At 47.5% G+C, this 14,597-nt stretch overlaps 1 protein-coding gene across 1 annotated transcript in view; it reads right to left on the reverse strand.

Annotated features, from left to right (window-relative positions):
• The window catches only part of HMCN1 (hemicentin 1), a 313,489-nt gene that overhangs the window by 214,190 nt on the left and 84,702 nt on the right, over positions 1 to 14,597 (reverse strand). The window contains exons 21-22 of the mRNA XM_066597086.1: positions 11,374 to 11,533; positions 7,999 to 8,167 (exon numbers count right to left, since the gene is read on the reverse strand). Coding sequence (XP_066453183.1) covers positions 7,999 to 8,167; positions 11,374 to 11,533 — 329 coding nt within the window. The remainder of the gene's footprint in view (positions 1 to 7,998; positions 8,168 to 11,373; positions 11,534 to 14,597) is intronic.

The raw sequence follows: 14,597 nt of genomic DNA on the forward strand, positions 1-14,597 counted from the left end.
GTGGCCAGGGGTAGAGGCAGGGCCAGACCGAATAATCCACCAACTGTTTCCCAAAGCGCCCCCTCACGCCATGCCACCCTGCAGAGGCTGAGGTGCTCAAAGGTCTGGCAGTTTTTCAATGAGAGTGCAGACGACCGACGAACAGTGGTGTGCAACCATTGTCGCGCCAAGATCAGCCGGGGAGCCACCACCACCAGCCTCACCACCACCAGCATGCGCAGACATATGATGGCCAAGCACCCCACAAGGTGGGACGAAGGCCGTTCACCGCCTCCGGTTTGCACCGCTGCCTCTCCCCCTGTGCCCCAACCTGCCACTGAGATCCAACCCCCCTCTGAGGACACAGGCACTACCGTCTCCTGGCCTGCACCCACACCCTCACCTCCGCTGTCCTCGGCCCCATCCACCAATGTCTCTCAGCGCACCGTCCAGCCGTCGCTAGCGCAAGTGTTGGAGCGCAAGCGCAAGTACGCCGCCACGCACCCGCACGCTCAAGCGTTAAACGTGCACATAGCCAAATTTATCAGCCTGGAGATGCTGCCGTATAGGGTTGTGGAAACGAAGGCTTTCAAAGGTATGATGGCGGCGGCGGCCCCGCGCTACTCAGTTCCCAGTCGCCACTACTTTTCCCGATGTGCCGTCCCAGCCCTGCACGACCACGTCTCCCGCAACATTGTACACGCCCTCACCAACGCGGTTACTGCCAAGGTCCACTTAACAATGGACACGTGGACAAGCACAGGCGGGCAGGGCCACTATATCTCCCTGACGGCACATTGGGTGAATTTAGTGGAGGCTGGGACCGCTTACGTCCTACCCACGCCCAGAATTGCGGGCCCCAGCTTGGTGGTGGTATCTGCGGTGGTGTATGCTTCCTCCACTAAACCACCCTCCTCCTCCTCCTCCTATGCAACCTCTGTCTCGCAATCAAGATATGTCAGCAGCAGCACGTCACCAGCAGTCAGTGTCGCGCGGCACGGCGGCACAGCGGTGGGCAAGCGTCAGCAGGCCGTGCTGAAACTACTCAGCTTAGGAGAGAAGAGGCACACGGCCCACGAACTGCTGCAGGGTCTGACAGAGCAGACCGACCACTGGCTTGCGCCGCTGAGCCTCCAACCGGGCATGGTCGTGTGTGACAACGGCCGTAACCTGGTGGCGGCTCTGCAGCTCGGCAGCCTCACGCACGTGCCATGCCTGGCCCACGTCTTTAATTTGGTGGTTCAGCGCTTTCTGAAAAGCTACCCACGCTTGTCAGACCTGCTCGGAAAGGTGCGCCAGCTCTGCGCACATTTCCGCAAGTCCCACACGGACGCTGCCACCCTGCGCACCCTGCAACATCGGTTTCATCTGCCAGTGCACCGACTGCTGTGCGACGTGCCCACACGGTGGAACTCTACGCTCCACATGTTGGCCAGGCTCTATGAGCAGCGTAGAGCTATAGTGGAATACCAACTCCAACATGGGCGGCGCAGTGGGAGTCAGCCTCCTCAATTCTTTACAGAAGAGTGGGCCTGGTTGGCAGACATCTGCCAGGTCCTTGGAAACTTTGAGGAGTCTACCCAGATGGTGAGCAGCGATGCTGCAATCATTAGCGTCACCATTCCTCTGCTATGCCTCTTGAGAAGTTCCCTGCAAAGCATAAAGGCAGACGCTTTGCGCTCGGAAACAGAGGCGGGGGAAGACAGTATGTCGCTGGATAGTCAGAGCACCCTCCTGTCTATATCTCAGCGCGTTGAGGAGGAGGAGGAGGAGGAGGAGCATGAGGAGGAGGGGGAAGAGACAGCTTGGCCCACTGCTGACGGTACCCATGCTGCTTGCCTGTCATCCTTTCAGTGTGTATGGCATGAGGAGGAGGAGGAGGAGGATCCTTAAAGTGATCTTCCTAGTGAGGACAGCCATGTGTTGCGTACAGGTACCCTGGCACACATGGCTGACTTCATGTTAGGATGCCTTCTCGAGACCCTCGCGTTACACGCATTCTGGCCACTACGGATTACTGGGTGTACACACTGCTCGACCCACGGTATAAGGAGAACCTTTCCACTCTCATACCCGAAGAGGAAAGGGGTTCGAGAGTGATGCTATACCACAGGACCCTGGCAGACAAGCTGATGGTAAAATTCCCATCTGACAGCGCTAGTGGCAGAAGGCGCAGTTCCGAGGGCCAGGTAGCAGGGGAGGCGCGGAGATCAGGCAGCATGTACAGCACAGGCAGGGGAACACTCTCTAAGGCCTTTGACAGCTTTCTGGCTCCCCAGCAAGACTGTGTCACCGCTCCCCAGTCAAGGCTGAGTCGGTGGGAGCACTGCAAAAGGATGGTGAGGGAGTACGTAGCCGATCGCACGACTGTCCTTCGTGACGCCTCTGCCCCCTACAACTACTGGGTGTCGAAGCTGGACACGTGGCCTGAACTCGCGCTGTATGCCCTGGAGGTGCTTGCTTGTCCTGCGGCTAGCGTCTTGTCAGAGAGGGTGTTTAGTGCGGCTGGGGGAATCATCACAGATAAGCGTACCCGCTTGTCAACCGACAGTGCCGACAGGCTTACACTCATCAAGATGAACAAAGCCTGGATTTCCCCAGAGTTCTCTTCTCCACCAGTGGACAGCAGCGATACCTAAACAATACGTAGGCTGCACCCGCGGAGGGAAGCATTGTTCTCTATCACCATCAAAAACGTGGACCTTTTAGCTTCATCAATCTGTGTATAATATTCATCCTCCTCCTTCTGCTCCTCCTCCTGAAACCTGACGTAATCATGCCGAACGGGCAATTTTTCTTAGGCCCACAAGGCTCAGTCATATAATTTTTCTAAACAATTTTTATATGTTTCAATGCTCATTAAAGCGTTAAAACTTGCACCTGAACCAATTTTTATTTTAACTGGGCTGCCTCCAGGCCTAGTTACAAATTAAGCCACATTAACCAAAGCGATTAATGGGTTTCACCTGCCCTCTTGGTTGGGCATGGGCAATTTTTCTGACGTACATTAGTACTGTTGGTACACCAATTTTTTGGGGCCCTCGCCTACAGTGTAATCCAATTAATTTTTTGCCCACCTGCATTAAAGCTGACGTTACATCAGCTGTGCTGGGCACTGCAATGGGATATATTTATGTACCGCCGGTGGCTTCCTGGCACCCACCCATGCTGTCGGTCCACACGGAGTTGTAACTGCATGTGTCCACTTCTAAAGAACCCCAGTCTGACTGGGGCATGCAGTGTGGGCCGAAGCCCACCTGCATTAAACATGACATTACCTCAGCTGTGATGGACAATGCAATGGGATATATTTATGTACCGCCGGTGGGTTCCAGGGAGCCAGCCATGCTGTCGGTCCACACGGAGTTGTAACTGCATGTGTCCACTTCTAAAAACCCCAGTCTGACTGGGGCATGCAGTGTGGGCCGAAGCCCACCTGCATTAAACATGACATTACCTCAGCTGTGCTGGGCAATGCAATGGGATTTATTTATGTACCGCCTGTGGCTTCCTGGGACCCTCCCATGCTGTCGGTCCACACGGACTTCACAATAGGGAGTTGTACCTGCCTGTGTCTACTTATAAAGAACCCCAGTCTGACTGGGGCATGCAGTGTGGGCCGAAGCCCACCTGCATTAAACATGACATTACCTCAGCTGTGCTGGGCAATGCAATGGGATTTATTTATGTACTGCCGGTGGCTTCCTGGGACCCTCCCATGCTGTCGGTCCACACGGACTTCACAATAGGGAGTTTTACCTGCCTGTGTCTACTTATAAAGAACCCCAGTCTGACTGGGGCATGCAGTGTGGGCCGAAGCCCACCTGCATTTAATCTGACGTTAGCTCTGCTGTCCAGGGCATTGCAATGGGATACATTTATGTGCCTCCAGGCCTAGTTACAAATTAAGCCACATTACCCAAAGCGATTAATGGGTTTCACCTACCCTCTTGGTTGGGCATGGGCAATTTTTCTGACGTACATTAGTACTGTTGGTACACCAATTTTTGGGGGCCCTCGCCTACAGTGTAATCCAATTAATTTTTTGCCCACCTGCATTAAAGCTGACGTTACATCAGCTGTGCTGGGCACTGCAATGGGATATATTTATGTACCGCCGGTGGCTTCCTGGCACCCACCCATGCTGTCGGTCCACACGGAGTTGTTACTGCATGTGTCCACTTCTAAAGAACCCCAGTCTGACTGGGGCATGCAGTGTGGGCCGAAGCCCACCTGCATTAAACATGACATTAGCTCAGCTGTGCTGGGCACTGCAATGGGATATATTTATGTACCGCCGGTGGCTTCCTGGCACCCACCCATGCTGTCGGTCCACAGAGACTTCACAATAGGGAGTTGTACCTGCCTGTGTATATGAATTAAAAACCCCAGTCAGGTTGGGGCATGCAGTGTGGGCCGAAGCCCACCTGCATTTAATCTGACGTTAGCTCTGCTGTCCAGGGCACTGCAATGGGATACATTTATGTACAGCCGGTGGGTTCCAGGGAGCCACCCATGCTGTGGGTGCACACAGAATTCCCATTGCGGAGTTGTACCTGCCTGTAACTATTTATAAAAAACCGCGGTCTGACTGGGGCATGCAGACACCTTGACAGAATGAATAGTGTGTGGCACATAGGTTCCCCATTGCTATGCCCACGTGTGCAGCTCCTGATGGCAGTGGCACAGGATTATATTTCTCATTGCTTCTGTACAGCATTGTGGGCTATCACCCCGCCCCTTTTAAAGAGGGTCGCTGCCTAGCCGTGCCAACCCTCTGCAGTGTGTGCCTGCCGTTCCTCCTCATGGCATAGACATGAGGGTGGTGTGGCATGAGGGCAGCTGAAGGCTGCGCAGGGACACTTTGGTGTGCGCTGTGGACACTGGGTCGTGCGGGGGAGGGGGGGGTTGGGCAGCATGTAACCCAGGAGAAGTGGCAGCAGAGTGTCATGCAGTCAGTGATTGTGCTTTGTTGGAGGTAGTGTAGTGCTTAGCTAAGGTATGCATTGCTAATGAGGGCTTTTCAGAAGTAAAAATTGTTGGGAGGGGCCCACTCTTGCTGCTATTGTGGCTTAATAGTGGGACCTGGGAACTTGAGATGCAGCCCAACATGTAGCCCCTCGCCTGCCCTATCCGTTGCTGTGTCGTTCCCATCACTTTCTTGAATTGCCCAGATTTTCACAAATGGAAACCTTAGCGAGCATCAGCGATATACAAAAATGCTCGGGTCGCCCATTGACTTCAATGGGGTTCGTTACTCGAAACGAACCCTCGAACATCGCGAAAATTTCGTCCCGAGTAATGAGCACCCGAGCATTTTGGTGCTCGCTCATCTCTATTTGCCAGTAATGCCAGTGTACTAAATATATTAAAACATTCTTGACTACCCAAGTATACAACATGGATGGGCAGCATCATCTTTCTTTCTCTCTCATTCTTGCTTTTCTTTTGTCCACTTGCTCTTCCTTTTTTGTTTGCTCATTCTTTCCCTTTCTCTTGCTCTCACTACCTCTCTCTTGCTCGAGGATAGCCATGCAGTCAAAGGTAATTTTCATCACCCTGTGAAAGGTTCTGCCAGGTTAATGTCTCTGATGTTCTGTCATATGGGTAGAGGTCATTTTGCAGGGAGGGGTAGTAGATAGTCACAACTTAAGGCCCTTTTAAACTGGACGAATGTCGGGCAAAAGATGCACGACACTCATCCCTGCACATACTAGCTCCTGTGCACCTGCATGGAAGCTAGTATCGTTAGCTCTCAGCCAAGAGGCTAGAGGAGATTTCCCTGCTCGCGCTCACCCGCCCCTCTCGATTGAAATAACACAGCGGCCGTTCAATACTGAAGAGCCGCTATTTACATTGAATGATGAGCAATCAGCTCATCGTCCATCATTTATGCTGCATAAACGATGGACGGTGAGCTGATCACTGATTGTTCAGTGTAAATAGCAGCTGCTCAGTACTGAACAGCCACTCTGTTAAATCAATAGAGAGGGTCGGGGGAGCTCGAGGAAAGAAATCTCCTGCAGCCTCTCTGCCCCCCCTCCCAGCCACTCTGAGCGAGCCAGCAGTACTAGCGCCCATGCAGGAGCACGGGAGCGAGGACACACAGGGACGAGTGTCAGGCATCATTTGCCTGAGATTCGTCCCATCTAAATGGACCCTTATACCTATTGTGAATGGTGGATCCTGTGTTATCTGTATGTAGCTGTTAGCTGTCAGTGATGTTAGTGAGTTGACTGCTGCAAAGCCTTCGCTACAGATCAGGAAGTGGCAGACTAGAATTAGGCTCTGTGGTCAATGTAAAAATACAGAATTTAGGATTTTTTGAAAAAATATAGATTGTCACAAAAAGTTAGAAATAAATCACCAAAAAAATCTTAAAAAATATATGTTACACAAAAATGTATTTTTCTGATGACACCTTCCCTTAAAAAAAAAAACACTCGCTACTGTTTACTAAATTGCATGCAAAAAACTGGGCTTCCATGGCTTGTTATTGGTCAACTGCATTGGTAAGGGATTTTCTGCAAATTCATTCACAAAAAATGAATGATTAGAAAGCAAGAGGCCTATATCATGTAATTGTACAGTGGCGCTCTGCTGTCCACTCCCGCTGTTCTATGCATCAGACAGCACTTCCTATAGAGCAGGGGTCCCCAACCACTGGTCCGTGGACTGGGGCTGGGCCGTTAGGTGTTTAGCGCTGGTCCGCGGCACCGTCGAGAACTTTTCTTCTAAACACAAGGCCCGCGGGCAGAATCTGGCCCGCTGCCTCGTGTTATGTGGCCCGCGGCGTGCCGACGCCGCTCACCACTGTAACGATTACCAGCGGGGGCGCCGCAGCTCCCCGCTGGTAATTGCGCTGATCCCGGCGCACACTAACGTCAGTGTGCAGCCAGGATCCTCCTCCCCGAATCCCCTGCTCATTAGTTCCGCAGGAGAGGACTCGGGGAGGAAGCGTGACGGGCTACACACTGACGTCAGGGCAAGCAGAGAGAGAGCGACGCTGACAGTAGGGAGGAGGTAAGTATATGGGTTGGGGGGGTGTTTATTACTAGGGGGGGCTGCTTACTACTGGGGGGGCTGGTTGTTACTGGGGGGACTGCCTGTTACTGAGGGGTGGGGACTGCCTGTTACTGGGGGGGGCTGCTTACTACTGGGGGGGGCTGCTTACTACTGGGGGGGCTGCTTACTACTGGGGGGGCTGCTTACTACTGGGGGGGCTGCTTACTACTCGGGGTCTGTTTACTACTGGGGGGGCTGCTTACTACTGTGGGGCCTGTGTATTACTGGGAGGGGGCTGCGTATTACTGGGGGGGCTGCTTATTACTGGGGGGGCTGCGTATTACTAGGGGGGCTGCGTATTACTGGGGGGGCTGCGTATTACTAGGGGGGGCTGCTTATTACTGGGGGGGCTGCTTATTACTGGGGGGGGGCTGCGTATTACTAGGGGGGGCTGCGCATTACTGGGGGGGGCTGCTTATTACTAGGGGGCTGCATATTACTGGGGGGCTGCTTACTGCTGGGGGGGCTGCTTATTACTGGGGGGTCTGTCTATTACTGGGGGGAGATGAATTATATGCTGCCCCATGTGTGTGCTGGGGGGAGATAAATTATATGCTGCCCTATGTGTGTGCTGGGGGGGGGGATAGATTATATACTGCCCTATGTGTGTGCTGCCAGGCTGGGGGGGGGGGGGTTATATTATACTGCCCTATGTGTGTACTGCCAGGACATTCTAAATGTCATAATTAAATAAGTATGCACTAAACTCCAATCCCCTTCATAACCCCGCCCCATATAACCAAAGCACCGCCCATGTCCCGCCCAACCCTGCTGGGCCTTGTAAAAATGGTTTTGCTTGAAGCCAGTCCCTGGTGCCAAAAAGGTTGGGGACCACTGCTATAGAGCATCTTTTTTTGCAGACATGTTCATACATTCATGATGGCTGCTACTATGATATTCCCCTCTGCACACTATTTATTGCATGCAAGCAGTATATAGAATATGTTACTGTACCTCTGAGAAAATGGTGAAATCAGTTGTGTCTCCTTTGCCCATGTTATAAAAGGTGGGGGAACACTTTTTACCTCACATGGGAGTATCACATTATCACCTACTTTTACAGATACTTCAGTTTGACTTTGGGAAACTCCAAATATCTCTGGATTCACAATTCGGGGTTTTACTAAAAAGAAAAGCAAGACAGGTCAGATATAGATTGAATAAAACTGTATATTTTAAACAGTTACTGTCGAGTTAGAAATCAATAATTTTTCTAAATATCAGGCCTGTGATACAACATATGATAGAAGCTACCATACATTAAGAATACCTAAAGAAACATTCATTTACAAAAATGTTTTACTAAAAAGCTCTGCTGTTCTCTCAAGTCCAAAAAGTAAAACAATAGTTGCTAAGGAGGATATAGCTGCTTATATAATCTGATTTTGTACTTTTTTTTAATTGTTCCAGTGCATTTAATATGGAAAATGCAGTAACTTTGTAAATTGCCAATTAAAAATATCACATAATTAGTGTGTTACGAAGTGCATGACTCAGTGTATTCTATCCTATACTAGTAGCTTAACACCCATAAGGACCAGCGTCTTCTGTTTTTTTGTTTTTTCATCCCCACATTCAAAATATGGAATTTTTTTAGAACAAAGCTGTATGAAGGTTTGATTTTTGCAGAACAAGTTGTATTTTACATGATATAATTTAATGTACCATATAATGTATTGAAGAACTTTAAAAAAAATTATGGGAAGAAATGAAAACAAAAACAATTGTACCATTTTTTGGAGGGGGATCTTGGTTTTTACAGCTTCACAGTACAGTAAAATAGAAATGTTAACTTCGTTCTGTGGGTCATTACCACTGTGGTAATACCAAATGCATGGAGTTTTTATCGTGTGTTACTACTTTCAAGATATATTAAACTTTCCAAAAATAGTTTTTTGTTGCAACATTCTGACCCCCCATGACCTTTTCGTTTTTTTACAATGGCGCTGTATGACAACATTGCAGGATAATCCTGAACTGGATGGATATGTCTTGTTTTCAGCCTTATGTTACTATATTGTTTTTTTGTGGAACAAACTGTAATTTGTATAGGTACCAGTATGGGGTACATATAACTTTTAGATAACTTTTTATTGCTTATTTTTTATTGGCTGGTTAACAAAAAATGTATTGTTTTTTTTATTAAGCTTAGCTTTGCCTTCTGTGCTATTAATTATGCTATTAATTCAGATCCTTAGACCCAAAGATGCAATTTGAAGAAAAAAAAACTTCACCAAGGCAGAGGGGTCTGCAATGACTTATAAGGGCTCGGTCAGACGAGTGAATTTTCTGTGTGCTCAAAAAGAGCGCTTCTAAAGGAAACAATGGGTTCCTATAGAAGCACTCACATGAGAGAATGTATAAATTCCCTGACTAGACTCTTAAAACCAAATTTTATTAGATTCTTGCTAAAAACACTAGTAGGGATTAAGCCAAATCACCCATCCATAGACAAACAAAAAACACACAAAAAAACAACCTGTGTCAGTATCTCTGCCCCCTAGTTCTATTGTAGACATAGAGCCAATAGGTTCCAATTTATTGAATAAATGGCTGATAGCTTTCTAGTTCAATAGCTGAGACTATACTTCTAAGTTCAGTATTATGCTAATGAAGTCTGTGAATCCTGCCCAACATGGTAATGGGCTAGAAGACCCAGAGCAACTACTAACACTGATGATCCGACGCATTTTACTAGAGGTACAATCTTCAGGGACCTAAATACCCTCATATAGTGTTAGAAAACTATGCTAGTGGTGGTCCCCTCCAATAATAGCAGGGTATCTGCCAATTAAACCAGGATATTTGGTGTTGCTTATAACCTATTGATTGAAGATCAGTACTTATTAAGACCTCACCCTACTTTTTCCTTAGAGTGAGAGCCTTGGGACACTAGTAAAACCTAAATAATAGGTTTCCCCCAAACAGAAAAGGGGAATACAGGTGGAATAATCAATCCCTAAATCCCGACTCATGACTATATCACTTGTCCTAACTGACTTCTTAAGACGGAGACCGAGGACTAAGTCCTTCATAGAATTAGAAGCCCCTTAAAATATAACTTTTAATAATAAATCATTAAAACTACAGGACTACAATACATAAGAATCCTAAAACTCTGTAAGGTAACTGTGAAGCGGCTCATTAAAGAACCCATTCTTCTGTACTGCTTACCCTGACCGAACATTTGTGGTCAATGGAATAGATCTATACAAACAACTACTTAGGAAGACAGACTGATATCAAACGGATTTGGGTTATCTCCGGTAGGGACCCCCTCTGAAGTATTGCCTTCTATCCATGCAAGTAGATTAATTGATATACTAAGAATGGCACACTGTCATAGCCTGTCTACTGAGTGTTAAAGGGGTTGTCCCGCGAAACAAAGTTGGGGTATACACTTCTGTATGGCCATATTAATGCACTTTGTAATGTACATTGTGCATTAATTATGAGCCATACAGAAGTTATTCACTTACCTGTTCCGTTGCTAGCGTCCTCGTCTCCATGGTGCAGTCTAATTTTCAGCGTCTAATCGCCCGATTAGACGCGCTTGCGCAGTCCGGTCTTCTCCCTTCTGAATGGGGCCGCTCGTGCCAGAGAGCTGCTCCTCGTAGCTCCGCCCCGTCACGTCAGGAGGCTGGAATCGGCAATGGACCGCACAGAAGACCTGCGGTCCACCGAGGGTGAAGATCCCGGCAGCCATCTTCGCAAGGTAAGTAAGAAGTCACCGGAGCGCGGGGATTCGGGTAAGTACTATCCGGGTTTTTTTTTAAACCCCTGCATCGGGTTTGTCTCGCGCCGAACAGGGGGGCTATTGAAAAAAAAAGAAACCCGTTTCGGCGCGGGACAACCCCTTTAACCATGCCTTGAAGAGGGAAATAGTTCTATTTCAGTGACAATTTCATACAGAGATACCTGAATCTATATAAGTGTGTTTGTCCTTAATCCTGAAGTTTTAATGATTTATTATTAAAAGTTATATTTTAAGAGGTTTCTAATTCTGTGAAGAACAAAAATGCAATTTGCATTCATAATATGGGGGCAAAATATTAAAATTATGTGTATATTAAACTAGTGTAACCATGTCTGTCTATTTTGGGGGCACAGTGTAGTATAATTAATTTTTGGGTACACAGTGTGTTGCAATTTATTTCTGGGGACACAATGTATAATATTACTGGGGGCATGGTGTAGTGTAATTTATTTCTGGGGAAAAGTGTATTAAATTTCTAGGGGTAAAGCGTAGATTGCCATTTATTTTTGTGGACAAAATTAGACATAGTAACAATTATCTACAGTACGTAGTAATACTTGTTTAGAGTTTACCATAAACTGTTAGTTGGACTTTACGGGCTGCATATCCTGCAGCATTCACTGCAGTGCACATATATTCTGCAGAATCCTCTCCTCCCGGAGTAGATAAGAACAAGCTTCCATCTGTCTCAAGTATGACAGAATCATTGTTCGGAAGGATTGTCTCTCCCTTCTACAAAGAAAAAAATACATTTTAAAAATAATGGAAAAAAATAAACCCCAATACAATGTAGTGATTTGACAAAAACAATAAAGGAACAGAAGTTATGTTATGATGGCATTTTTTATTATTGGCTAAAGCTGGATCTGGCTTTTAGCAATCACATGCTGTAACTGCTTAATCTCCAAAATGCTCTGGTGTCTAAGTGACATGCTTATTAAGGGAGCCTTCACACGAGCGTGTGCTTACATCGGTGCGTACATAGGTGCGCACACATGTACCCGGAAAAACACGCGTGTATGAAGGAAATGGTCTGCCGGCACCCCTGAAGTGATTTTCAGGAAAGAGCTTTAAATATAAACTCTTTCCTGAAAATTATCACTTTCAGTGTACAAATAAATAAATAAATATATATACTTACCTGTCTGCCACTGCTGTGTTCGCTTCGGGGATGAATAACACATTTGCCATATGCAGCAGATGTTTTCTTCATCCCCGCGGGAAATAAGGATCCAGCTGCCAGCACTCCTTAATTGTTTTTCAGCTGCCAGGGCTCACCTGCGTCCTGTCTCCGCTGTCCCCAACATTGGTGTGTTCTCTTTACAGAGGAGTCAAACTTAAAAATACGTCTCATGCCCTTTTAAGAAAAGGGATTGCACCTACAACCACTTTTTTTCCTATATTTATTCCTCCTGGGAAGGTGTGACGTTTTCTGGACTGGCTGCACCCTCTTAGACTCATCAACAATTCATCAATTTCACTCCCATACATAGGATTAAGGGAGGAGAAAATAAAATAAAATTCCCAAACCAAAACATCGGTTTATAGACTTTGGAACTCTCAAGTACGTGCCCCGCTCCCTCTTTTTTCCTCTTATCTTTCATCAACTGTTCTAGGGCCAATCCCATGGAGCTCTGGACTATTTTAAAGGGGTTGTCCCGCAGCAGCAAGTGGGTCTATACACTTCTGTATGGCCATATTAATGCACTTTGTAATGTACATTGTGCATTAATTATGAGCCATACAGAAGTTATCAAAAGTTTTTCACTTACCTGCTCCGTTGCTGGCGTCCTCGTCTCCATGGTTGCCGTCTAATTTTCGCCGTCTAATGGCCAAATTAGACGCGCTTGCGCAGTCCGGGTCTTCTCCTCTTCTCAATGGGGCTCCGTGTAGCTCCGTGTAGCTCCGCCCCGTCACGTGCCGATTCCAGCCAATCAGGAGGCTGGAATCGGCAATGGACCGCACAGAAGCCCTGCGGTCCACCGAGGGAGAAGATGCCGGCGGCCATCTTCACCGAGTAAGTAAGAAGTCACCGGAGCGCGGGGATTCAGGTAAGCGCTGTCCGGTGTTCTTTTTTAACCCCTGCATCGGGGTTGTCTCGCGCCGAACGGGGGGGGGGGGGGGGGGGGGGGGGGGTTGGAAAAAAAAAAAACCTGTTTCGGCGCGGGACAACCCCTTTAACCTCCAGTTTCTTGTTCCTGGGTGCCTGGTTAGTTTGTTTGTCACTCTGTATCCTAGTTATTGTACTACTTCAATCACTACATATCTCTGATAGAGAGGCTAACAAAATATCCCAAAATATATCACTGTGATAACAGGCCCTTAAAACTTACAAATGTAGAAGAGTTTCTCAAAACATTAACAAGCTATTGTCCTCTTATCTTAACACAGCAGAAGTCATTGTTAAGTACTTGAAAGGGTAAAAAAAACTATGACACAAAAAGTTCTAATATGTTAAAAATCATGTACAATTTTGCTACATCTGTATGTGCTTAGAGGCATACAGGTTCCATATGGTATCCCACGGCATATTGGTCCACATTTGCTGTAACTGAGCCTCTGGATCATGCAAACTCGTGGTCTGTCAAAGTTGGTGTCCCAGGCAGTCCCATACTTGTTCTGTTGGTGATAAATCTGGTGACCGGACAGGCCACAGAAATGTGACAATGTTGTGGAGGCATTTCTGTGACCCCCTTGTGTTTGCCTCTAGACCATCACCCCAGCAGTAGGTTCAGTGTGCTGTGCCTCAGCAAAGGCAGAATTTCAGCACTCACCTCTAGGTCTTCTGACACAAACACAACATTTGTCCGTGCTCAAACTAAACCTGGATTTGTTGCTGAAGACAACCCGGTTCCACTCCATAGCAGTCCAGCTTTGTCGTTCATGACACCACTACAAATGAAGGCGATGGTGGGTGGGTGTCAAGGAGAAGCGCAGGTAATGGGTGCTGTGAGACCAAATGTCCTTCAACCAAGCACCTGGAAATGGTTCTGATAGACACTGGGGTCTGTAATGATGGCCACCTGTCTCTGGATGGTAGACAACGAAACAGTTGGAGCTGCTTGTCGGATGATCAGACGATCCTCTCTACAGGTGGTCTGTCGAGGGCATCCTGAGGCTGGTCACCTTGTGTGCATACCCTCAGGCATGCACTAGCCCCAACACTTCCTAACAGTCTGGTCAGATGCCGGGCAATTCATTAATACGATCATCCAGATTCTTGCAGTCCAATAATGCGCCCCCTATAAAACTCTGTTAAATCTCTTCAATTGCATCATAGAGGCATAAAGTAGCCTCTGAGAGCCTTTTTATAGGCCAATGGTGGAACCACTTTTAGGGCCACAACTCTAATTATTTCCATATTTTTGCAGCAAAACAACAACTCCTTCTAGGGGCTTGATTTTATTACAACTCATGTTCTTAGGACTTTCTGCATAGAGCCTGGGACGGTTGTTGCTGGAATTTGGACTCCTGAGTTGGGTTGAATATATGTCCCGAGTTATAGACTTGGGTGCTTCCATCGCTCAAAATGGACGTTTTAATCTTTTATCCCTGTACCCTGTATCTTGAGTCTTGTTCCTGAGGCCTAGGCTTATGCCTGCATCTTGAACCTTGCCCCTGGCCATAAACCTACTCCTGATGTCCTGGATGTGTACCATGCTGTACTATTCCACTCTGCACTTCGGTTCCACTACTCCATGCTGTAACTACAGTTATTTGATGCTGCGAGTTTAGCTCTGTTGTTCCACCATGCAGCACAGTTCATATCCCATCAAGTTTTGTGTCACAGAACTTC

Source organism: Eleutherodactylus coqui, chromosome 3 (assembly GCF_035609145.1).
Source record: "Eleutherodactylus coqui strain aEleCoq1 chromosome 3, aEleCoq1.hap1, whole genome shotgun sequence".
Classification (NCBI taxonomy): domain Eukaryota; kingdom Metazoa; phylum Chordata; class Amphibia; order Anura; family Eleutherodactylidae; genus Eleutherodactylus; species Eleutherodactylus coqui.